Below are 26,287 nucleotides of genomic sequence, written 5' to 3' on the forward strand. Positions count from 1 at the left end.
GAAGGCGATGGCACCCCACTCCAGTACTCTTGCCTGGAAAATCCCATGGACGGAGGAGCCTGGTAGGCTGCAGTCCATGGGGTGGCTAAGAGTCGGACACGACTGAGTGACTTCCCTTTCACTTTTCACTTTCATGCATTGGAGAAGGAAATGGCAACCCACTCAAGTGTTCTTGCCTGGAGAATCCCAGGGATGGGGGAGCCTGGTGGCTGCCGTCTATGGGGTCACACACAGTTGGACACGACTGAAGCGACTTAGCAGCAGCAACATATCATTTTGGAGAATTTGGGAATGAGTAGTTGAATTCAGCCAAATAGTTAGATTTCTGAAGAGGTGACCAACAGGTTACCAAATAATTTTAACTACTCCTTCCTTACTCAGTTAGGAGTTGTTTTCACCCTGTGAGCAGTAGATAAGGTAGACATCAATCCTAGCCTTGCTTCTCCAACACCCGTTCCCTAGAGTTGATTACGCTCCTTTCTTAGACCCTGCTTATTTAAAGCCTTTCATTTTGGTACACAACACACTGTACTGCTTTTAAGACACTGTGATTCTTTAATGAGTGTTGAGACAGGTTTACCTTGTTTGGCATGGCTGCTCGTTGCACTTGCGAATCTGTGGCTCTGGCTTTGTTAAGTACTTGCATTTCTTGTTATCCACAATGCTGATATTTTTGTTCATGATTTTTGTGCAAGACACTGTTGTTTTCCTTTCTCCTGAAAAGAGCAAATAAACATCAAAAGAATTGTTATTATAGGCCTCTATGTGATGGACTTAGGAGGTATTCTTAGGCTTGTACTTTTCATATGTTAAACAAATTTTAGATTAGATCAATGAAAATGATATTATTTATAATGTGCAAAACAAAATGTACCGCTAGGCTTAAGTAAGATGAATAATTTTTTTTTAATTGTTAGCAACTAAATGGAAAGCTTTATAATACAAAAAGATTATGGTAGCATGAGTTGATAAAACATTAATTAAAGATACTTATAAAGGACTGTATCATCTTTTAGCATTCAGTGGTGGAAAGCTGTATTTTTATAAAGTCTCTGTGCTGTCACAAAAGCACATAAACACTCATATAAACGTGTGAACATTTATCACCTGGCTGTACACCATGGGGGTAAGTTTTAGGAGGTAAGCTTATTTCGAGTATAACTCAAATCTTTTTTGTCACTTTTGGTAAAAAACCCAAGAATTCAAGAAATACTCCCTAATGATTATCCTGTTCTCTAAGAAAAACCATGGCAGTTTTCCCATTTTTCACAAGATTTCAGAAAATGGGCTTTTTTCCTTTCTCTGGTAAGATGAAGTTTGATTATAAGAGGTAAAAATGACTATTTGTACGTGATACTCATTTCGCTCAGAACCTTGTAAGCACTCTTACTTGACAACACTTATATTATTTCATCTTACACTGAAAAAGCCAACTACATATGTGCTGATTCTCTTTTCCTAAAACAGTCTAAATATCTATATAGGATTTAATAATCTAATGTAACTTGTTTGACCCTATAAAATAATTAAATCAGTCAATAACTGTAAAGCCAGACAGGTCATGAAGGATTAAGGAAAAAAAAAATCACAAGTCTTTGTATCACTATTGAAGGGCCCATTAGTTAGGGTCCTATGACTGTCATGCAATAATAATTAGGAAACTCAGAGAAGCAGAAATGACTTACAATGTTAAGTTTTCTTCACAGAGAAAACCAGCCTTACTAGGTAGCGGTTACCTAAATGTGAGAATTCAGGAAATTTTTGGTCAACATCTGCCTAGTTTCCCTATGCTTCAAGTGCTCTTTTATGACCTGACCCAGATAATGAATAGATATTACACAAATTTTGTATAATGCTAGCATATGTATGCATTATTTCTACATGACAATGATGCTTACCTAAATGCAGGATTAAAATAAATGTTGTTTTTTTGAAATATTTGTTTTAAAATCTAATTTAAAACCTCATAGTCATAAGGCACTCTTTTACAGACTAGATGGAGTTGTCTAAATTAATTTACATTTAATGCTTTTCACAACCACAGCACAGAAGGATGACAATCAGACAATATCCAGAAAGCTTTTGCTGAAATTCACTGTAGTCACGGAATGAATAACTCAGAGCTAATTATACTGCATTTTTTCATTTACTCAGAAAGCGTCTAACTTTAGTTATGCTGGCCCAGAGGTGACATACTGAGCTAATGACAAAAATCTTTCAAGTACTGATATATCGAAAAAGATACAGGTATTGGCACCAATACGTGGAGTGCCTTACTGGTGTTCTAACAAAGTATGAAGCTGTGTGAGTAAGAATTGGGACATTTCCATCCACACTGTAGCAAATAAGCTCATATCGTAAGTTTTTTGGCAGACAGAAGAGGGTTTAGCCCTACTTTTAAAAAATTTCATTGAACAAAAACAGAAGAATCAAGGGGGAAAAAAAATCTAATGCTCAGCTACAGTCACATTATGCCTATGAAAATACAACCAGGATCCTAAAGCCATATGGAAATGTTATTGTTTGATTTTTTTCTTTTATATATTTTTATGTCCCAGCCAACACAGGAAATTTCCATTCTAGCATCTAATAGCAGTATTTACAACGCATCCAATACTGTGGAACCAAGGGACGAACAGAAAAGTGATGAAGTAACTGGCCTTCTGCCTGAATCTTGAGTAGATGCAAGCTGTTGACAGTGTATTATTTGCTTTATGGCAATTAACTTCATCTCTGGGTCATTCCCGCTAAATTATTATTGGAGAAATCTGTTTTGATGTTCTAAATTAATTATAAACCAAATACAATAACCATTACGAATTCATCTTATCACCAAATTTGGGCAAAATTTTAAAAGGAAGGGTAATTTTTATTTACTGATTCTTTGTTCTCTGAAGACAGTTAACAAAAACTAGATATTATGTTGTGTTCCTTCTTTTCCAGTCTCAGAGATAAGCTGGTATTTTTTTCTATGCTAGATATTTAATCCATAAAATGGCTATTTCTAATAGAACTCTATTCTACTCAGGTAGATCACATTTCTAAAACCTGCATCATGTATGTGGAAACAGTTTGAGGTGTAGGTTGAGTATTTCAGGATGCATAACTGAAATTCTCTACATGTTATAGGACATTTCAAACTTTTTCTTTGAAAAATTTCCTTTTATTTTTGAAATAATTTTTTACCCACATCTACTTTGGGAAATAAGAGGATCTGAATACCCTTTATCCAATTCCCCGCAATGGTAATGACTTGCAAGACTATACTACAGCATCACTACCAAAAGACTGACATTGATATCATCAAGATGTACAATATTTCCATCCCCACAAGAATCCCTTCAGTTACCCTTTTAGAGCCACACTCACTTCCCCTACCATCCACCAGTCAGTTTAGTCCTAGCAACTACTAGCCTATTCTCCATTCCTATGATTTTTTTTCATTTCAAGAATGTTTTGAAAATATCACACACAGTGTATAACTATTGGGGACCGTATAACCCAGCATGATCCCCTTGGAGGCTCATCTTCATTGTTATATCAATCATTTGTTCCTTGTTATTGACAACTAGTAATTCCTGCTGTGAATGGACCACAATTTATTCAACATATCATCCATAGAAAGGTAAGTACATTCCAAACTTTTCACTAAAATTGGGGAACTCTATATGAAAGACTCTATGTATTCATTTGTCTTCACAATTTTCTCTTATAATTTTTAATTAATATAGTTCCTATTAAACTAACAATGACTAGCAAGCAACTAAGCCAAAAGTAAAAATAATTAAATGAGGAAAAAGGTCTTTTCTCTGAGTAGAATGTAGAATGCTGCTAATTTTTCAAGCATACATTTTTTAACTTGAGCAGCTTCTAAAATCATGTCATGTCCCTTCGTTCTCAGTCATTCTGTTTACATTTCTATAAAACATTTTTCCCCACAAGGTTTGGGCTTAACATTAATAGGACAATTTCATTTTTATTTTAATGAAAAAAAAATGTATTCTGCATTGTTCCTAACACTCAACAAATAATCCAGTCTGATCTTGTCATTTCCATACACACAAATATTTTAATGGTACCCCCTAACTTTCAAGTTAAATTTAACTTGAGTGCCTAACACTTTAACTGGCCTGGCCTCTCTGGCTCAGAAAACAGGAAAGAGTTACTGTCTTTGCTTTGTTTTCCTGTTAACAAGCAACAAAATGAAACAACTGATGTGGGCTTCACTTTCCCTTCTCTTTACTGTTCCTCTTCAAGCAGATCCAGTAGAGGTTAATTTAACACCACACCTTTCTGCTAAGGAAGCTGAATGTCTGAGGGGCAAACTGAGGCCAGATAAGTGAAGGGACCTGTTTGTTCTCTTATTAAGAATATCAAACAACTTCATATCTGGTGTGTACTTCATTAGTCTTTATATTTTGAGTGCCTAACATCTTCACAAACTGGCTTCTACTTTTTTTTGTCAAATAATTTCCCACGGCTTGATTCTCATATTTTGCCCCTGACTAATAAACATTCTCGCTAACCTCAGGGCCTTTGCACTTATGCATATCCCTGGAAGGCTTTCTACAGCTCTCCGTACATACTCTGTATGGTGCTTGTATTATTATCTAACCCCTACCAGGGAGGACAGTAAATTCTCTAAAAACAAAAAGTACTCATCTCTGAATCATCCAGCAAAAGTACAAGTACAGTCAGTATTGGTTAAGGGGTCACTAAATGAAATAGAAACATGTAATTCAAGCCCAAAGCAGTTGCCACAGTAAGAGAGTCATCTCAACATCGTGTTTCCTAAAATGGTAAAAAAATCATTTGCAAACTCAATGACCAATTATGGGGAATAATTATATACAGCAAATCAAACAAATGGATTATCATTTTGGTGTTACAATTCAACGTTATAAAGAGTTTACATGAATACAACTGTTCCTATTAATTTATTTAAAGAAACTAGGACATGAAATGACATGAAATATTATTGAATCCAAATAATGCAGAGAAGAGCAAACATATATTTTGGTGCATTTTCTTTGGCTAATAACATTTACATTGGTACAAGCAAAGTGCCTGTGAAAGGGAAAAGCAGAAAAAATCCAGCACCCTTAATAAGATACAGGCATTTGTATACTGAGAGATTTCCTCAGTTTGGACCCAAAGGCTTGGGTGCATCCAGGGACTGACCATGGCCAAGGAGAGCCGTGTCTAGAGGATATCACAATGCAAGGCTAAGAGCATAAAAGTCCTAAGTTAGCAGGATTTGGATTAATGTGAAGAATGTGGAATGTTGACTTGTTTTTTCCCCTTCAAAGTGTTCAGATTTTCTAAAAGCATATTTAACTCTTCATTTATTTCAAAACAGGTTATTAAATTTGAGGGCCTTCATTCTAGGTTTTATGTCATTAATTCACCTACTAGATTAAAAATGAGACTTAGAGTAATGCAGTTACTGTATGTAGTATGCAGAATGTGGATTTCACAAAAAAACCTTCAGCTATTATGGAATTATAGATCGCTACTGCCTCTGAAGATCAAGATCATTTCAAACAACCTTTTATTAAAAAAAAAAAATCCTTTATCCACTGACCTGTACTTCTGAGGTGCCAAAATATTCCTTCAAAGATTTTTTAGATATTTTAGAACACCAACACAAAGTAAATATTTACTTCACAAATATGTTTTAAGATGTTTGAAAATAAAAGGACCAATATCAATGATCAGGGCTGAAGTACAAAGTGATACATCTATTTGAAGTTTTCTAGGAGTATGATTTCTAAGATTGTGATGAAAAATGTACATGTTAAAAACTTCTGGAAAAATTTACTTAAGATCACCAGCATTACTGGATATTCTAAAGTAATATTTCTTCTAAAAGAAGAAAATTTTTTATCTCAGACTTTTCTTATAATAACTTGTATCAATAAATTAATAGACACACATAATAAAGGAACTCTAACGGGTTATTTTAAAACTTAAGAGATATTGATATAAAAGATCATGATAATAAAAATTTAGCTACTGGAAACTAGGCATTTTAAAAAAACATTTCTTGTTCCCACTTATTGCTGGAGTGTAGTTCCTTAAAATTGTGTTTAAAAAAAAAAAAAACACCTATGTCAAACACTGAAATTGTATACTGCCCTGTGATAATTTATTTGCTCGTTTTTGCTTAATATTCCTATGAAGTAGAATAGTCTTATTATTCTTCTTTGCTGCTGAAGATAAATTTTGCCTGAATCTGTTTCCAATGTTCTGTGCTTTGAACTTACTCTCATTTAATTCATGAATATGCTGAAAGGTTACAAAGCTCTTTCTGGCTATAAAATCGACAAAACAGAGTCAGAAATGATGCGATTCTTGAAACCCTGTCCATCCACTTTATTTATGAACTGCAAAGGAAAATAATATCCAAATGCCCAGAAACATTTTGGCACTGAAATGAATATACATTCTATTAACATAGTCAGAGATAATTGAAAACTGTTGACTAAACACAATGGAACAGATCTGAGAGAGAAGGTCTGTTCAAGTGCAAGTCATATAGAAGTTGCTTATAATTAGGACTTTTATAAAATAAGCTGTTTGAAATAAAAGTAAGGACATAGCTAAATTTTTATTTAACAGATTAAATAAAACGTCTCTTTGAATCCAAAGAAAACCTATGTAATCTTTTTAAGGGACATGCTATGTTTTGTGGGATGAAATCACTAAATCCCTGAGCTGCTCCTGAAGGAAGTGGATGACAAAGAGGAAAGAAGATCTGAACTCAGGAGTCCTGGACTCTAATCTTGGCTCCACTCCCACTGGACATGTGGCCTTGCAAAGGCACTTAATCTCTATGCACTTCGATTTTCTCACATTAATAATTACACAGTCATGCTTAAGAATATCTAAAAGTCCTTCTGACTTTGAACCTAAAGTAACTTATACTGAACTTCTATTTCTTAAGGCCTAGCAAGTGACAAAACATATTCTAGGCTGTATGATTTTGGAAAAAAAAATTTAACCCCCAAATTTTCTTGTTTAAACTGAAGACTGACAAGTTCTATATGTTTACTTCTGAAGCTTTTACTAGACCATAATCACAGCAGAATGAAAAAAAAAATGAGGATAATAAAATTCACTGGGCAAACATTTTCCTGTCTAGAGTCTCAAATGTAAACAGATTTTAACGACTGCCTTTCGGTGCAGTAATAGGAACCAGCAACATTTTCATTGCTCAGTTTCCTCATGACTCACCATGGGATGGTGGCTGGTCATTCTTGTCTGAGTTATACTAAGGAAGGAAGAACTCTGTGGATTTTCACTTTAAATGTTTGTTTCTATCTGTGTTTTGCTTTTTTATGGAGAGGGGATGTGAAGCAGAGCCCTTTAAGTGCTATGGGCCCTGGCATCAGTAAGAAATGGGTGAAGTGGAGGCACAGGAATTTGGGTGTACATGGGAACATCCGCAGGAGAGGACCAGAGGAGACAGGATCGAAGTTACATGGTGATAATGGGGCCCTGAAGAACTACGGCCAATGGAAATTTCATTGTGCCAAAGATGACTGCTGCTGCTGCTGCTGCTAAGTCGCTTCAGTTGTGTCTGTACGACCCCACAGACGGCAGCCCACCAGGCCCCCCCGGTCCCTGGGATTCTCCAGGCAAGAGTACTGGAGTGGGTTCCCACTTCCTTCTCCAATGCATGAAAGTGAAAAGTGAAAGTGAAGTCGCTCAGTCGTGTCCAACTCTTCGCGACCCCGTGGACTGCAGCCCACCAGGCTCCTCCATCCATGGGATTTTCCAGGCAAGAGTACTGGAGTGGGGTGCCATCGTCTTCTCCGAGGATGACTGCTACAAGCTTTTAAATTGTGACTAGAAATTCTTTTGTTATAATTACCCCAGGAGCAAAGCCTGCTCTGTATAATCTTCCCCTTCCTGGCCTACCACACTGCCTTTACTCTGGGGCCGTGTGTTCCTGGAGTTTCAGAGTTCCAGGGGAGAGTTCCAGAGCTCCAAGTGCTCTAGCAAAAGCAGCTACTCCCCTGTCTCTGAAACTCTGGATGTTCCCGGCACCTTTTTCTCCTGTCTCCTGAAGAAACCATTTCTTGCTTTCTCCATGGTCGCCAGTGGGGTGGCCATTTTCTTGCTTACACTCCATACTTTTGCATCTAGAGGCAGACCATTCCCCTTTCTTCCTAAACCTACAGCTTTGGGGCAGACCATGCGGTGCCGTCCCCTTCTTGATGCAGCCAAACACCAACCCCTGGATCAATCTCTCTTTTCTCTCTAAGAGTTTACGCTCCTGGATTATTGTTCTATTTTCCAATACTGCTCCCTATACATTTTTGTTTGGTTTGTTTTTTTAATTTTTTGAACTTTTACTTTTGTACTGGGGGATAGCCAATTAACAATGTTGTCATAGTCTCAGGTGAACTGCGAAGAGACTCAGCCATACATATTCATGTATCCATTCTCCCCAACACCGCTCTCATCCACTCCTCCCACTAATGTTGAGCAGAGCTCCATGTACTATACAATAGGCCCTTGTTGGCTATCCAATAACACAATTCTTTTTGTAATTACTATAGCCATTTGAATGATTCTTCAACACCGAGGATTCAGTTCCAGGCTCTCTTCTCATCCCAAAGATGTGTCCTTTCACTTCACTGAAGCCACTAACTCTCCTGGTCTTGTTATTACTAATAACTATATCCCCTCTATACTCTCAGCTCTATTTTCTGTCACCATCTCCTGTATTTCCAGCCCTCTTCTTAAGTCTAAAAATCTTCTGAGTCTAAAAGTTCTTTAACCCCACCAGGCCCTAAAATTCATTAGTTCTACCACCATTTGACTGTCCTCCAAGTCCTTCATCATATCTTTGCTTTTCTCCATATACAACTAAATTCCATGGTCAATCATTTTCAGCTCCTTACATACAACCTCAGGTCAAACGAATTCTCCTTTTATTATACTCACATGGCAATTCCGAAACTTACACCACAAGTACATCTCCATGCTATACATACCTGGAGGGTAATGTACCACTCCGACATAAGTGTCGAGCTGGATTCATGAACATCAACTTCAGATGGACCATCAGTGCTACCATATGGTCAAAACAAGTACCATTTCATTCATTTTCTTTTTCTCTTAAGTGGCCACTTCACATTTCCTCTCTTTTCAAAATTCCAACATTTCCTTTTCCACCTTTAGTCCCAGAAAAATGGACTATATTGATAAAAATAGATGCAACCAAAAGGAGTACCACTGTAAGTTTCCAACAACTGATTTTGTTCAAAATACTGTCTTTTCTCCTATTACTAGGCTATCTATACTTCTTTCTGAAGCCCTATTCTATTCCATCCACCTTGCCAACTTAAGACATCACTCCAGAAAAGTTTTGCTCTCTCCTTTGCATCACTAGTTTTCTGTTCTGTTCTGTTCTAGAAAACATACACTGGCAAGCAATCATGTATAATTCTCCTCATTAAAAAAACAATAGACTCTTTGACGCATATTCCTCTCCAGCTAATGCCACATTTCTCTGCTTTATTCTTTCAACAACATTTCCTGTTACCATGAATCCTTTCTTCAATTCATCACATGCTATTTTCTCTTGAATCCACTCCACTTAGTCTTTTGGATACTTATTTTAATGTTTTGTTGGTTTCTTCTCATCTGTCTGAACTCTTAAGGACATAGTGTCCCAAGTACAAATAAAAGTGTATGAATATCATATAACAACCTGCATGATGTACAGGGCACCCCCCATAAGTGTTAGTACTGATGAAAAGCAATGCAGTGAGTAATCATATTGAGTGAGATATGCAACAACTGTAAACAGCCTTTCTTTAATTCATGCCAGATTTTGTTGCAAAAGAGTTCAGGCATTTAGACATGAAACATGTTTCAAAAGACTTTCAATTTCCAATCCTTCGTGGAGTTTGAAATTTTAGATAAGGGATTATGGATCTGTCCTAACTGTCAACAGTTAAATTGGAAAACAGCTATTTTGGAAAGATAAATAATGAAAAGTCCTTCACCTCCTCCACATGTGGCATCGCAGTCTTCCCAGCCTGTGTGTGTCCACATGAAAAGGGGTTCAGGTGCTTTGGAGCTCTGATTCTCTGGAGGAGGGTCTGATGGGATGGTGTATTCATAGTGAAGACCATAATTCTGGTCTTGAAACAGCAGCACCTATAATATATATAGAAGGGTTCAAAGCAGACGGGTCAAATCAGAGCATATTCAATGTGAAACATAAAATTACGGATATGGACACCTTAAAATGCTTTTGGTATGGTGTGCATGTTCCTTTCATGCATAGTAGATCTGTGACCTTATCACTTAAATGCGGAAACTGTCCTACTTCTGTAAACACTGGAATTATACACTTACCTCTGAGCTAACGGTGGTATGAAAAAATAGCCCATTTGAATGAGGTCAGAGATACCATATTATTTTCTCCCAAGTTAATAGGCTACACAGTCTTCCAAAGCATGGTACATGTATGAGATGACTTTAGTAGGGGGGGACAGGGACATGTGTCCTATATAACATCAAAATATAACCCACGATCTAGTATCAAATGAAGCCTTTTCACTCATATTAGAAAAATATGAATGATAAGTCCCTGTGTCAACAGAGGAAGAGGACAGAAGACTTTGGGAGTCATTTCACTCCATAAGGGGAAGAGACCTTCTAAGCCAATTGGAGTACAAGAATATTATTCCATGTATGCTTATAGTTAAGCTTTAATTTTGGCAAGGTTACTAACTTTTCATTTACAGTAAAGATCATTTCCTTTGAAAAGAAATTTATGTTAAAAAAACTTTTAAATGCCAAGTAATAATGGTACAGTTATGTACATGTATGTAAACAGCACACGTACGTAAACAGTATAAATCATAAAGGATGTATGAGAATGGTTGAACTGCGGGTTACACTGGACTAAATCATAAGCAGTAACCATGTCTGTGATGTTATCCCATAGTACACAATATCAAGCTTAGAAGTGTATCATCATGTATGGTGCAACCATACATATTTTAAATTAAAAAAAATACATGAAATATACTCATTTAAAATAAAAGAATGAATGAGAATATATGTTTCCTTATAAATTCATTTCCATCAAATATGTCAAACAAGCCCATGGGATATATGACATCTATGGATCTGAGGATTTATGGAAAAGTGAAAGTGGCTCAGTTGTGTCTGACTTTTGAGACCCCATGGACTATACAGTCCATGGAATTCTCCAGCCCAGAATACTGGATTGGATAACCTTTCCCTTCTCCAGGGGGATCTTTCCAACCCAGGGATCAAACCCAGGGCATTGCAGGTGGATTCTTTATCAGCTGAGCCACAAGGGAAGCAATCTATATAACATGATGTGATATATAAAAATATATATATTTAAATTTTAAATTTTATTCAAATATTAGAGAATTTTGATATTTAATCTATATCAAGGTAGTTGCAATGATAGGTTATAGAGTTAACATTTAATGGGGAAAAAAAGGAGTCCAAGGCTAATTTTTTTTACTTTTTTTCCTTAAGATTTTGCCTCAATATATTAACAGAAATACTATGACACATTTTAATATGTGGACTGAGGAATTAGTTTGATGGCATTATGAATCAACTAGATCAACAATAAAAATAATACTTTTAAAAGTCACATATACGTAACATGCTGGATACTGATTGTAAGCACATGACAGTGTTTGACTTTAAATATCTCATTTCATGTTGCTGGTGACTTTTCAGCTCAATAAGCTAAAAAAAAAAAGGGAGAGAGATGAAGTCACCTTGTTTATCAACCAGACCAGACAATTACATGATTTTTAAATTGATGAAATGAACATATAAATAAGTTATCTGTCAACTTATTTAATTACATGAAAACATGTCTGTTTTTCTTAAAAAACTACCTTTTCATTAATAGGACATTTGATTGTCCTTGAACATCTAATTCCATTAACATAAAGACATTAGTTACAAAATCATTAGCTCTTTCTTAAACCATCTGAATTTGGCAGCATTCTTTGCAAGAAGGAAAGTTACAGCTGAGGGGCTCATACTGAAGCATGGCACAGAAGGTATTGCCTTTCAAAGTTCAGTACCGGCTTTCAATCTGTAATAGTCATTAAAGAAAAATATCTTTAGAAGTGCAGTTTCCTTTGGATTACTGAATAAATCCAGGTCACATAGATGCCTTCTTTTAGACATAGTTCACTGACTTTAATTATGTTTCATGCTTCCAGGAAAAACCTTGGTAATTACCAGTCAGATTAAGGATTCTGCAGCAAGGAAACTCCCTCTGCCCAACAGTAAGGTCTCACATACACTGTTTTAATTTTTGAATTAGAGGCTCACTAAAAGAGCCTCAGTCTTGTTCCATAAAAATATGTAGGTGACACTCATGTAAGGGAGGCAACATGATGGCATTTTCAGCAACCAAATCATTAAACATATGTTTGTTGTTGATAATATTGTTATTCTAAGTGACCCAATCATGGAAAGAGCCAGGTATTGGTCACATGATGTTTGTTTAGTCATTTTTCCCCCTCTCTCCAGATGGCAGAGGGCACAGAGTGGAGTTTCCAATTCAAATTACAGGATCCAAAGTAACTGTGGGGAGATGAACAAAACATTATTTGAAGTGTATGCGTAATTACGATCCAAAGCTCTCGGGTATAAAGAACTTAGGTTTGATCTTTGTATCAGGAAAGGCAGCACAGAAGATGGATTAACATCTAGTTTATTCAAAGCAGGGAAGCCTGGAGTGCTGCAATCCATAGGGTCACAGAGCTGGACGTGACTGAATCACAACAACAAAGTCACTTATTAGGAGATACTGAGCACAGTACTTAATCCTTTAAATACTTAGTGTTTTCTAAATCTGTAAAATGGAATAATAATAATACATATCACACGGTGTTATTTTGAAGATTAAATGCCATAATGAATGTAAAGCACTTCTGGACAGGGTCTGCTCTCAGTGCTTGATGAATGGTGTATATTATTACTATTATTAAGATTTTGAACAGAAGGCCTCATGGAACTCACCTCGCTCCCTTTATGCATCCCTCCCTTCATGCATTCTTGGTAAAGCCTATTGACTGCAGTTCTACAAAACAGTCTTACTTGAAATGTGGTCAGTGAACCAGTAGTAGTGGCAGACCAATGACATTAACAAGAACAAGACCAAGAACCTCAGGTGATCTGCAGGCACATTCAACTCGGGAAAAGCAAATGGGCCAATGAGATTTGAACCTCTGGCACCTAGACTGGCAACACAGATGTCTCCAGTTGAGGACAAATTCCACTTAAACTGTTTGGAGATATTAAACAGTGTGGCACATCACACTCCAAATAAACAGTCAGTTGACTGTGTTTTACAGTCGTTTTTATGTGTGGACTCAGATGTTGAAGTGTGTGAATCTCAGACTTTGCCACCAGCATGAAAAGCACACTAGCTGTGTAGTCAGTCCTCTGGCTCCTGAGTCATCAGCACTGAATGCCATGATCAAGGACAAAAAGGGCAAGTGAACCTGCCAGCCCATGGGTGCAGAGCCCCAGTGTCCTGATTGGTTTGCTCCAAACTCAGACCTAGTCTTCTGCTACGTGGTAAAGAAACTTATTATCCCAAACATTCAAGTTATCATAATTTTTTACAGGAATCACTTAACCTAGTAAGAACACAACAGGTAATTGGAAGCCTTGTTAAATATTTAGCAAGTGTTTTCCCCAGGGACCAATATCATTTTTCTCAAGGGCATTTTATATAGATTCAGGTGGTACCCATTTCACAGATGTATGAAATGCGACAGCTTGCCATGCAAGCATGGATGCTAAGTTGCGTCAGTCGTGTCCGACTCTTTGCGATCCTATGGACTGTAGCTGGCCAGGCGCCTCTGTCCGTGGAATTCTCCAGGCCAGAAAACTGGAGTGGATTGCCATGTTCTCCTTCAGGAGATCTTCCTGACCCAGGGATCGAACCTGTCTCTTATATCTCCCGCATGCGCAGGCGGGTTCTTTACCACTAACAGCACCTGGGAAGCACTCTGATCTTTACAGGCATCTACTCTGATCAGTAAACATATGCTTTTAGGGAAGGAGGAACCTTATTGCCTGCTAGTTTACCTCTACTGTGGGCTGAGAATTCTCTAAAACATCATGTCCCTTTTTAAAATGTAAAATTTTCTTTTCAATTAAAAAATTTCCACTTTTAGCCATCTTGATTTCAAACACACATAAAAATCCCCCTAAAATCCCACCTCTTAAGTAACTTTAAATATCTACTTGACAATCCAAATTTGGAAGAAAGAGAAAGCATAGTGGGAATGTCCTTTGTCATAGGAAGCTGATTATGCAGTGTTATGGATTCATCCCTCATACCAGGAGGTGTAAAGGCGTTGTAGTAGGACCTTTGGCGGAGATCTTCTCCCAGAGGCCTCGTCTTACATAATGGACAGTAGTTCCTGCTATGTTGAATGCTCCAGAGTGTTCAATCTTCCAGTCACTGTTAATAGACTGTTTTCCAGTGTCTCGGAGAGCTATAAAGAGGTTATAAAATATTATGAGATTAGCAAGTCAGCATGATCAATCACTGTCCCTTTTGCATGATTTTGTTAAAAGCATTTCGTGCATTTCTAAACTAAATGGTCAATACTCCCTGATGTAAAATACGAGGCATCTCCACTTTGGGAAAATCTATAATCACAGCAAATGCCACAGGAAATTCTCCTTCTCTCCTAAAGCTGCCCACTACCATGCAGTCACATTCATCTTTGTCTCCTCAAAATTTCCATTGAACACTTGATGTCTATAACCTTATTTTGTCCCGTAGTCATTTATTCTTTAACATATTAAGGTTAGAGGTGTCTGTGTTGTCTATGCAATGATTCTATGAACAACGTGAGGGCTAGTACTACATCTTATACATGCTCTGTAACTCCCATGCTACCCAAGAAAAGGGTGTGATGACAGAAAGATCGTTAAATGGCATGTTAACTAACAGCTCAAAATGAGAGTTATGTTCAACACAAAACAATTCAAATATAATGTGTTGGTTTTAAAAACAGAACTCAGGACCTTTTAACATTCCTAGTTTGTGATTTACTGTGTACAAGAATAGACATAAATGCTAGTTCTGACCCATAAACAGCCATCATTTATGCGAATTGTACAGAATAATTTTGTTTACCTATAATTTTTCTCTTTCTCTGTTTTGACTTGATTTGTGCTGCAACTTAAATAAGATCCATAACATGGAAATGAGATGCTATGATAACCATTTAAAATTAAGGATTCCTTCTATTTTTTTTACAAATGATTTTATGTTTTATTTAAGCTTTCAGGCACTCTCATACAATTGAATATCTTTCAAAAACATTTACATGAAGATTCACTGAAAGCTTTTATGTCATAATTCTATGACAATGTTCTGACAAATTAAGCTGGTAAATCTTTTCAAATATTATTTGCACTAATCTCTATTTATTGAACACTTGAGGATTTTTCAACTTTTTTAATATTGTGAATAACACTCAGATAAATACACTATACACTAATTATTTGTATATCTGAATATTTCCCTTGGATAGATTCCCAGCTTTGGAATTTCAGAGTAAAAAAACTGAACATTTAGAGATCTGAAAAAACAATTTCAAATTGATTTTCATAAAATTTGCATAAGTTATGAAAGTGTCCATTTCTGAACACCTCCTTGAAAGCACCTTTTTATAATGTTTAATAATGACTAAATATTTGCTTATAAAGTATCAGCTATACAGCAGGGAATATTCAAAATTCTGGGAATCCCCATATGAACGATAGAAATGTGTTCTCTGGCTTCATAGAACTAATCAACTAACTGGCAAACCAGAGATTAATTAAGGCATGCTGCTGCTGCTGCTAAGTCGCTTCAGTCATGTCCGACTCTGTGCGACCCTATAGACAGCCTCCTACCAGGAGGTTCCTCTGTACCAGAATCCTCTGTTTCTGGGATTCTCCAGGCAAGAACACTGGAGTGGGTTGCCATTTCCTTCTCCAATGCATGAAAGTGAAAAGTGAAAGTGAAGTCGCTCAATCGTGTCCGACTCTTAGCGATCTCATGGACTGCAGCCCACCAGGCTCCTCCGTCCATGGGATTTTCCAGGCAAGAGTACTGGAGTGGGGTGCCATTGCCTTCTCCAAATCAAGGAATAAGTAACTATTAATAATTAATTATAATTACACTGAATCTTGTGAGGGAGGAGTCAGGAAAGGCTTGTCTGAAGGATGCCATTTATGAACGACACTAGCCAGGGGAAAAGAGAAGCACAGAAAGAGCGTTCAAAACTGAGGGAACTGCAGGTGCAAAGGTCACCAGCATAGTGTGGTGTGAAACAGGTGACAATGTGCAGATGCCACGTGTCCTAATGTGGATCATGAGCTGATGAGACTGGAGAGTTGGGGACAACCAGACTTTACAGACTGTGTTAATTTTTAGAAGCTCTTTCCTAAGGAAAAAAATATAAAGCTATAAGGTTTTGAACAATATTGTGCAGAAAATGGACTTGCATAGGACACATTTGTATAGAGAAGACAGGATACCACACTAACATAGTATCCCACTGGAAAGTAATAGTGGCTTGACTTAAGACAGTAGAAGTATGAAGAGGAATTCAAGATGAAATGGATAAAATAGGCTGATGATTTGGTTGCCCTGGGTGAAAGGAAGTGTCAGGGCTGATGACAGATTTCTAGTATGAGAAACAGTGGTTATAATAGCACATAGATAGGAGAGACTAGAAAAATAAATGATTGAGGAGAAATATCAGGAGTTGAATTTTGAACAATCTAGATTTCTTTCTTAAAAAAAAATCTCTTTTTTTGCTATTGAGGTTAAAGATGTTTCTCATTTGCTTATTATTTATCTGCCTTTCAAATTTAAAATAATTAAATAAATCATATATTATCTGTTTTTTTCTGGTCAACTAAGAGATTTTCTGGTGTTTATATTTCCATTATTATGAACACTGTATTAATAAAAGTATTAAAATTTTACCTCAATTTCTACCAAATAATACTTTTCCTACATACTACATATAAGGGGTAATATTTTTGATGAAATATTAAGCATACATACTGTTAGATGTATGAAAACTATTTAAGTATTAATTTTACCTTGAATTTTAAATGTGAAAAGGAAATATGTTGCCAGAAAACTCTCAACACCTTGCAAATAGCTTTTACCAGCTACAAATAGACATACTTCTGATAATGCTAGACTGATTAAAAATTAATGATTTTGCCTAAAAGTTAAACTATTTCCTTGTATTTCTCTAAGGTCTATTAAATATTCTGAGAGTCTTTTCAGCCCAAATTTGTACTAACGGCCAGTATAACTTCATTCTTTTTCCTGTCTTTCAATATACATTCAAGGCACTATTATAAAATATATCCTGAAAATCTCTAATAAAAATGCCTTAAAAACTTTTTGTGGTGACTAAAGCATCATATTGAGACTCAACTGGTCTTCTGGAATGCAGCATCCCCTCTTTCCCGAAATGCCACATGATGTACTTGAAAATCCACACAACTTATGACATTAAGAGCAACCCCATAGGCGGATTCAATATTCTGGGTGAGTAGTGTTTCTTGGCTTTTCAATTCATTAGCTTTAAAAATGTGTTTTTTAGAAAATCTATATCTGGCCAAATCTAAATAACTGGTGCTTCATTATCTCTCCCATTGTAAACAACCAGAAAAGCAGACAATATATGAAACGATTGTTTCAACGGACAACAGAGAACAGATTCCCTAAGAGGAGGAGACCAAAGGCAACCTCTAAAATTACTGGACTTCTGCCTGACGATATTTACCAGACTCTAAAGAAAATCAGTCCTGAATATTCATTGGAAGGACTGATGCTGAAGCTGAAGTTCCAATACTTTGGCCATCTGATGTGAAGAACTGACTCATTGGTAAAGATCCTGACGCTGGGAAAGATTGAAGGCAGGAGGAGAAGGGGATGACAGAGGATGAGATGGTTAGGTGGCATCACTGACTCAATGGACATGTGTTTGAGCAAGCTCCAGGAGTTGGTGATGGACAGGGAAGCCTGGCATGCTGTAGTCCGTGGGGTCGCAAAGAGTTGGACATAGAGAGGTAACTCCAGCAGAGCACAGATAACAAGGGCTTCAGCAAGATGAGGACACAAAGAAAGGAGTACAACTGACTAAGGCAGCTGGAATCTGTATTATGGAGTACTGGAGAAGAGGGAGTGGTACAAAGATGAGCTTCAAACTATTTCATACACTGACATGGTGTGAGGGAGGGACATAGCCTAGAGCACCTCATTTATTTACGCTTGCTGTAGAGACCTTTATCCATATTTAACCTGTCACAGTCTTCTATACTCTTATTGGTTGCACTTAACCATCAGCCCTTTCATTTACCAGTTCATATTACTGTTTTAGAGCTCTTAAAAGTCTTTTCCACTTTTGTTTCCTTTGGAGCTTTCCTTAACCTCAAATGTTTACGTAATGGCACGATGGAAAGAAATGGGAGTAAATGGGTACCTGGTAGAGTTTTGAGAGAACATACAGAATATGGGAAGTGGGGGATCTTGTGGTTTGTGTCAAGTGTCTGCTATTTCAAAATTTTCTTTTTGTTTCCTATTACAGAATTTTGACTACCTTCTAACTCTTAAAACGCTATTAACATCAAGAAGCTTTGTATTATACCAAGTACTGGCAACTTAAAGTTCTACAACAGAACTTTTTAGAGCCACTCTAAAATAAGCCTTTCATTTGTTTCGTCCTTCATCTACCAAAAATCTTTGTGGCAGAAACTGTCATTGTAGTTTAAAGGAGAATGATCTCAATTTACTTGCACTATTCTTTCTAAATCTTGTGTTTCTATAAATCCTAAATGTTACATCCTTTAACTGCTGATTGGTGGTTTAGTCGCTAAGTCGTGTCTGACTCTTGCGACCCCAAGGAGTGTAGCCTGCCAGGCTCCTCTGTCCATGTTAACTGCTGATTATTACTGACTACACTCTTAAGTAAGAAGAAAATGCATTTTTTCTAAAAGTTCTAGTATTTTTCAAGAAAACAAATAGAGCCATTAACAAACAAAATGCATTTCCCCCCCTAAGATGCGGTAATTAGAAAAAACAACCAAAACATAAAATACCATTATTACAAAAGCAAAAAAAAAAAAAAAATCTGCAAAGGTGTCCCTTTGAGCCTGAAACTAAATACTAAGCTGCAAATAAGTGGAGTGAGATTCCTCAAGGTTGAGAAAAGACTGACTACCTAGGACTTGTAAACTGCACACCTCCTGGAGCTTGTGTAGGGCTGGAAAACATGCATCTTTTGCTATCAGAGTGAAAGATCTTCCTGAACATATAAACTCTTCAGAGGAGAACCTAGGACGGCTGGCAAATTAGAAATGAAGTTGGATGAGTCCTAGAATTAAGGTTCCCTGAAAAGAGAGGATAGGCACAAAAATTTATTTGAAGACATAATGCTCAAAATTTTTCCAAATTTTATATAAACCATTGGCCTACAGATCTGAAAAGTACACTGGAACTGCAATAGGATAAGCATAAAGAAAGTCATACCAAGGCACAACGTATTCAAACTGCGGGAACCCAATGATAGGGAGAACAATCTTAACAGTGGCCAGAAAGGAAACAGGAAAACAATATAGGAGGGGAAAGACGTAAGAATCCCCTGGATACACCGTTGGAACTAATGCAAGGAAACATAATCTTTAAAGTGGGGGGGGGGGGAAAACCAACAACACAAAATAGTGAACACAGTGAAAATGTATTTCAGATATGAAGGCAAAGTAAACTGTCAGAAAAACAAAACCTGAGAAATATTGCTGCCAGAAGACTTGCTTGACAATAAGTATTAAAGGATGTTCTTCAGGCTGAAAGAACATGGTTCAGATGGAAACGGGTTTCTAAGTGAAGGTATGAAGAATGTTGGTGTTGACACATGTACAAAAATATGAAAATAATTTTTTCACTAATTATTTTTCATATAATTGACTATTTGAAACATAAATGGCTAGATTGTATTTTGGTGCTGAAAGCAAATATAGAAATAAATTGATTATATAAAATGTAGAAATAAAATGTATAATAGCACAAAGAAGGGGAAAGAAGCAAGTAAAGAGAAGTACAGTGTTTTAAGGAACTTGTATTATATGTAAAGTGACACAATATAATCTGAAGGGAGACAATAATAAGTTAAAAATCCATATAGTAAATCCTAAAGCAACAAATGAAAATATAAAACATGAGCTATATGCAGCTAATAAGCAAATAAAGGAGACTAATGGAATACTGAAAAATACTCCAACAAGAAGTCAGATAAAGAGAAAAAATAAATAAAAAGGAATGGAATATACAGAAAAATTCAATACATCCATAATTACATTTAAATGTATTCTGAATATTAGTTAAAGGAGAGAGATTTTCAGGCCACAGAGAAAAAAATGACTGGCTATTCAATTTGCAAGAATGTACTTTTTTGGTAGGTGGAACTACTCTGGTGGCTCAGATAGTAAAGAATCTGCCTGCAATGCAGGAGTCCTGTGTTCAATCCCTGGGTGGGGAAGATCCCCTGGAGAAGGGAATGGCAACCCACTCCAGTATTCATGCCTGGAGAATTCCATGGATAGAGGAGCCTGGTGGTCTACAGTCCATGGGGTCACAAAGAGTTGGACATGACTGAGTGACTAACACTTTAAAAATAAAAGATAGGGAGCTTAAACCTAAAAGGATGGAAAGAAGCACTCAATACTAAAAAAACAGATGTATCATCTATATTAATACTAGATAGCATGGACTTCAGGGCAAGGAATATTCTGAGATCAAAAGAGAATTTTTTAAATGTCATTTAAATATAAATTACTCTAAATGTAAAATATTAAATGACATCTATAACTTATGAAGGCAATTATATAATCCTAAGTGTATCACAGAACATCAAAATGCATGAAGCAAAAACTGACATAAGTGAAAGGAGATACAGAAAAATCCTCAACTTAATCAGAGAGTTCAATAGTTCTTTTTCTTTAGTTGATAAAAGTAGAAAATCAATAAGAACATAGAACACCTGAGACAAAAATAGAACAAATGGAGCCAAATGGTATTAGAGAAGAATCAGCAACTGCAGAATATGATTTTTTTCAAATATAAATGAAACATTGACCAATATAGGCCTTAGGCCATGAAATAAGCCTCAGTTGAAATCATACCCAGAACAACTGACCCTTGGAAAACAGGCATGTGAGCTGCGTGGGCCACTTGTATGTGGATTTTTTTCAAGGCTAAATACTTCACTACCACGTGATCGCCATCTCTGCCTCCTCTGTTGGTTGAATTCACAAATGTTGAATTGAACCCAGATAGAGAGAAATGGAATATATGAAGGAAAAGTCTATATGGGAGGTCTGACTATAAATTATACTTGGATTTTTGGCTTTGTGAAGGGGAGGCACCCTCAGCCCCCATGTTGTTCAAGGATCAACTGTAAATTCTCTTTAGACACAGATTTAACTGGAATCAATAACAAAATACCTATTAGAAAATGTACAAATATTTGGAAATAAACAATATATTTACAAATTACCCACGTGTCAAAGGAGAAATCACAATGGTAATTTCAGAATATTTTAAACCAAAAGTAGGACCTATAAAAATTGTGGAATGCAGCTAGAGCAGTGCCTAGACAGAAAAACTGTCATATTAGCAAAGAAGAAAGGACTAAAATCAATTACCTGTTTCTACCTTAAAATGGCATTTACAACAGCAATTTAAACCTAAAATAAGCAAGATGAAAATAAGACCAGAAGTCAATTGAATAGAAAGCAGATTAACAATAGATGCAATTCATAACACTAAAAATTGGTTATCTCAAAAGAGCAAAAATGGACAAAACTCTGATTAAGAAAAAGACAAATTAATATCGGAAATGACAGGATAAATATTGTTATAATACTTACACACACTGTAGTGTAATAAGGATATAATATAAACAAATTCAAGGCAATAAATTTGATAAGTTAAATGTATTAGTTTTCTTCAGACACCAATTAACAAATGTGACACAAGAAAAAAAGAATATCTGGATAGTTATAAACACACACACACACAAAAGAAGTTAGGTTTGGGAATTATAATGCCTTCCCAGAAAGAAAATATCAATGCTCAAATATATAAGGAAAAAAGAATACCAATTTTAATATAATATTTACTATAAAATAGAAGAGCAAGGGCAGACGGTTCTCCAAATTTACTAATAATGCTATTTTTCTTAAGGTAGTTAATAAATACTACCATCTACATACAGTTTCCATTATAACTAACCTATTGGTTAGGAATATTTGTGTTTGTCTCCTATTTTATTTTCTACTGAGTTTTAAAAATTTCGTTTAAAAGTTACATTCGCTTCTTTAAATATAAATTTAGCCAACCTTTGTTAATTCTTATTTTTAAATCCCTCCTTTATATATTTAAAAACATTGCCATAATATTTTTTTGTTTTATGTATATGATACAAATATATATGTCTGATTGTGCTCTCCCTTATTTTTTACTGTGTTCTGCTTATAATGTCTATTTCCTTCTGTGTTTCCTAAACATTTTTTTTTAACTAAAATCGTATTTGTTGAACTTTATAGAATTCTTTTGAGGCCTGGTTTAAAGGTGACTTATCTTCAAAAAGGACTTGCATTTGCACATACCAGCCACCTTGGTAACGTCATTAAAAGAAATGTCTTGAGGATTTTGGACTTCATAGAGTAAACTGGTGCTAGAAATCCATAGGAACATTTACTTTGGTTTACAAATGCTCAGGAAAGTAGCTTTTCTACCTTCACTCAGTGCCAAAGTTACTACAGAGACATTTCTTGATTTTCTCCTTTTATGGTACAAAGGAAACATACATAGGGTGTCTCCTCACACTGAGCTCACACTGAGTTTGTAAATTCTTTGGGGTCCCCCTTTACATAGAGGTCTTGAGTTTCTACTTTGTAAAGATCCTGGGCTTTGTCTTCTGTCCAGTTCCTGTTGGCTCTCAACGTCTAAACTGATCACCAGGATTAAGCGTAAGTGGGGCTTCAGCCTTATACTTTGGCTTCCTGTTCTCATTTGGTTTCTGGCAGGTAAGGGATCCTAACTTCTTTCCAGGTCAGAGGTAACTTTAAAAAGTATTCCTTTTTTCCCCCCCTCATTTTGTACTCTGCTCAACATTTTAAACTGTTTTAGTGAGAATTTTTCCCACGGTTGTTGTGCATTTTCCTGATAGCACACATCTACGAAAACTACAGATCAATTTTCCTCATGAATAATAACACAAAAATCCTCAACAAAACACTAGCTTCTGAACCAAATTCAGGAGCACAAAAAGCATAAAAGGAGGAATTAAAGTTATTTTTGTTTGCAGATGATATATGTAGAAACCACTAAAGATTTTGCAAAAAAAACTCATTAGAAGTAATGAATAAATTCAGTAAAGGAGCAGGATATAAAGTCAACACAAAAAGCAGCTGCATTTGCATACACTAATAATGAACAATCCAAAAGGAAGTCAAGAAAAGATTTATCATTACAGTAGCATAGCATCAAAAAGAATTAAATACTTGGGAATTAACTTTACCAAAGAGGTGAATATGTATACAATGAAAACTACAAAACATTTCTGAAAGAAATTAAAGAAGATAAATAAATGAAAACACATCTCAGATTCATAACTTAGAAGACTTAAAAATGTTAAGATGTCAGTATTATCCAAGGTGGCTTACAAATTCAGTGCAATCCCTATCAAAGTTCTGAAGGCTTTTTGTGCAGAAATTTAAAAAAATCTATCGTAAAATTTATAGGGAATCTCGGGAGACCCTGAATAACCAAAACAACCTTGAAAAATAGGAACAAAGCTGGAGACTCACACTTCCTGATTTCGAAACTTACTAGAAAGCTACAGTAATCAAAACCTGTGTTACTGGCATAAAAACAGACATACAAACCAATGGAATAGAACAGAGATCCCAGAATTAAACCTTCACATATATGGCCAAATGCTTTCTACATGGTGCCAAGATCATTCAGTGGAGAAAGGACAGTCTTTCAACCAGCAGTGCTGGGAAAACTGAGTATCCACATGCAGAAAACTGAAGCTGGACTCTAATCCTACATATAAAATTTAACTCAAAATGGATCAAAGTTCTAAATGTCAGACCTAAAACTATAAAAGTCTTACAAGAAAATAAAAGGCAAAAGCTCCACAACATTGAATTTGACAATGATTTTTTGGACACTGCACCAAAAGGACAGAATATAAAAGAAAAACAGACAAACTTCATGAAAATTGAAAACTACATGAAAAGACACTATTAATAGAGTAAAACCCCACAAACTGAAAATCAATCTGATAAAGAGATTCAGATCCAGAATATATATAAATAGAAAAAAATTGATCAAAAACAACAAAAAAATCAAACAGGCTAAATAAAAAATGGGCAAAGACCTGAACAGATATTTCTCCAAAGAAGTTATACAAAGCCAACAAGTGCATGAAAAGATATTCAACATGACTTATTATTAGAGAAATACAAGTCAAATCCCTAATGAGATAACACTTCATAGCTATTAGGATGGCTACTATCAAAATAGAAAACAAGTGTTGGTGAAGATATGAAGAAACTGGAACCCCTGTAACCTGTTGGTAGAAATTGAAAATGGTGTGGTAACTCTGGAAAATGTCACATAGTTCCTAAAAAAATTAAAAATAAAATTAGTCTATGATCCAAGAATTCTACTTCTGGGTATATACTCAAGAGAATGAAAAGCCAGCTCTTTAAGAGACATTCGTATATTCATATTCATAGCAACATTATTCACAATAGCTAAAAATGTGAAAGCAACCCAAGAATACATGAATGAATGAGTAGATAAGCAAAAGGTGTTTTACATATATATATGTGTATATATATACACACATATATACATATATATATATATACACACATTGGAATAATAGCCTTTAAAAAGATGGGAATGTTGACTTATGCTACAGTATAGCTAAATATTGAGGGAATTATGGTAAGGGATATGTCAGTCATAAAAGGACAATTATGGTGTGATTCCATATGTATGAGATATGTAGAGTGGTCAAATTCATGGAGATAGAAAAGCAAGATGGAGGTTACCAGGGAATGGGAAGAGACCAGAATGGGGAGTTACTATTAATGGGTACAGAGTTTCAGGTTTACGAGATTAAGAGTCCTGGAGATGGATGGTGGTAGCTGTACAACATAGTGAATGTACTCAATGCCATCAAACTATACACTTAATATAGGTAAGATGTCAATTTTGTTATATGTGTTTTTTTTATAAAAGGGTTTTAAGGGGAATAAAGATATTCATGTTGGAATCCCTGGAATATATGAATTCTATCTTATACGGCAAATAAATAACACTGCAAATATGATTAAATCAAGGGTCTTCAGATGGGGAGATTTTCCTGGATATTACCATAGTGGGCCTAAAATGCAATCACATGTAGCTTTTTAATAGGAAGGAAGAGTGGAATGCAGAAAAAGAAGAGAAGGCATTGATTTTAGGGAGGTACATATTGAAGTGTTATGGTCAAAGGAAAAGAATGCAGGTAGCAGAGAATCTGGAAGAGATCAGGAATGAATGCCACCCTAGAAACTTCAAAGAGAGCATGGTTTTGCAGACACCTTGATTTTCGGTCCAGTAAGACTGATTATGGCCTCCAGAACTTTGGCAGATTACACTCCTTTCATTTTAAACCACCAAGTTTGTGGTAACAGTCACAACAGTCATAGGACACTGATACATTGACATTTACTATAATGGGAAAACTAAAAAACAGGTTTCTGCACAGATGAAAATAAAGTTTTTGATTTAGACATTATTTCTGAGGTGTACATGAAAATTTGATAATTTACATCAAATAAAAATGTAAAGAATGGAGCCAAATGTGATTCCTGAGAGAGATAGTATAGCAGAGAATACAGCAGGGCCCAGGCTTGAGCCCCACAGCATGGGAACTCTGGGAAATCATGTGGAGACTGAGAATCCAACAAAAGAGGGCATTTGCTGACCTTCTGTTGAGGAGAGACAAAAAAAAAGAAAAAAAGGAAAACTGGAGTAGCAACACTCATATCGGAGAAAATAGACTTTAAAATAAAGGCTGTTACAAGAGATAAATAGGAAACTAGATAACGGTCAAGGGATTAAGAACATACAACTATTGTAAATATATATGCA

The 26,287-nt window shown here is 35.9% G+C and overlaps 1 protein-coding gene across 2 annotated transcripts in view; it reads right to left on the bottom strand.

The window, feature by feature from the left end:
- ADAMTS19 (ADAM metallopeptidase with thrombospondin type 1 motif 19) overlaps positions 1–26,287 on the bottom strand; it is a 276,661-nt gene that overhangs the window by 37,937 nt on the left and 212,437 nt on the right. For both annotated transcript variants that reach the window (XM_086410488.1, XM_086410489.1), the window contains 3 exons: positions 14,386–14,543; positions 10,023–10,176; positions 581–716 (listed from right to left, as the gene is read on the bottom strand). In XM_086410488.1, the coding sequence (XP_086266614.1) occupies positions 581–716; positions 10,023–10,176; positions 14,386–14,543 (448 nt within the window). The remainder of the gene's footprint in view (positions 1–580; positions 717–10,022; positions 10,177–14,385; positions 14,544–26,287) is intronic.

The sequence above is a fragment of the Bos grunniens genome, chromosome 7 (genome assembly GCF_055505025.1).
Source record: "Bos grunniens cultivar Pamir isolate PY7600 chromosome 7, Bosgru_T2T1.0, whole genome shotgun sequence".
Taxonomy (NCBI): Eukaryota; Metazoa; Chordata; class Mammalia; order Artiodactyla; family Bovidae; genus Bos; species Bos grunniens.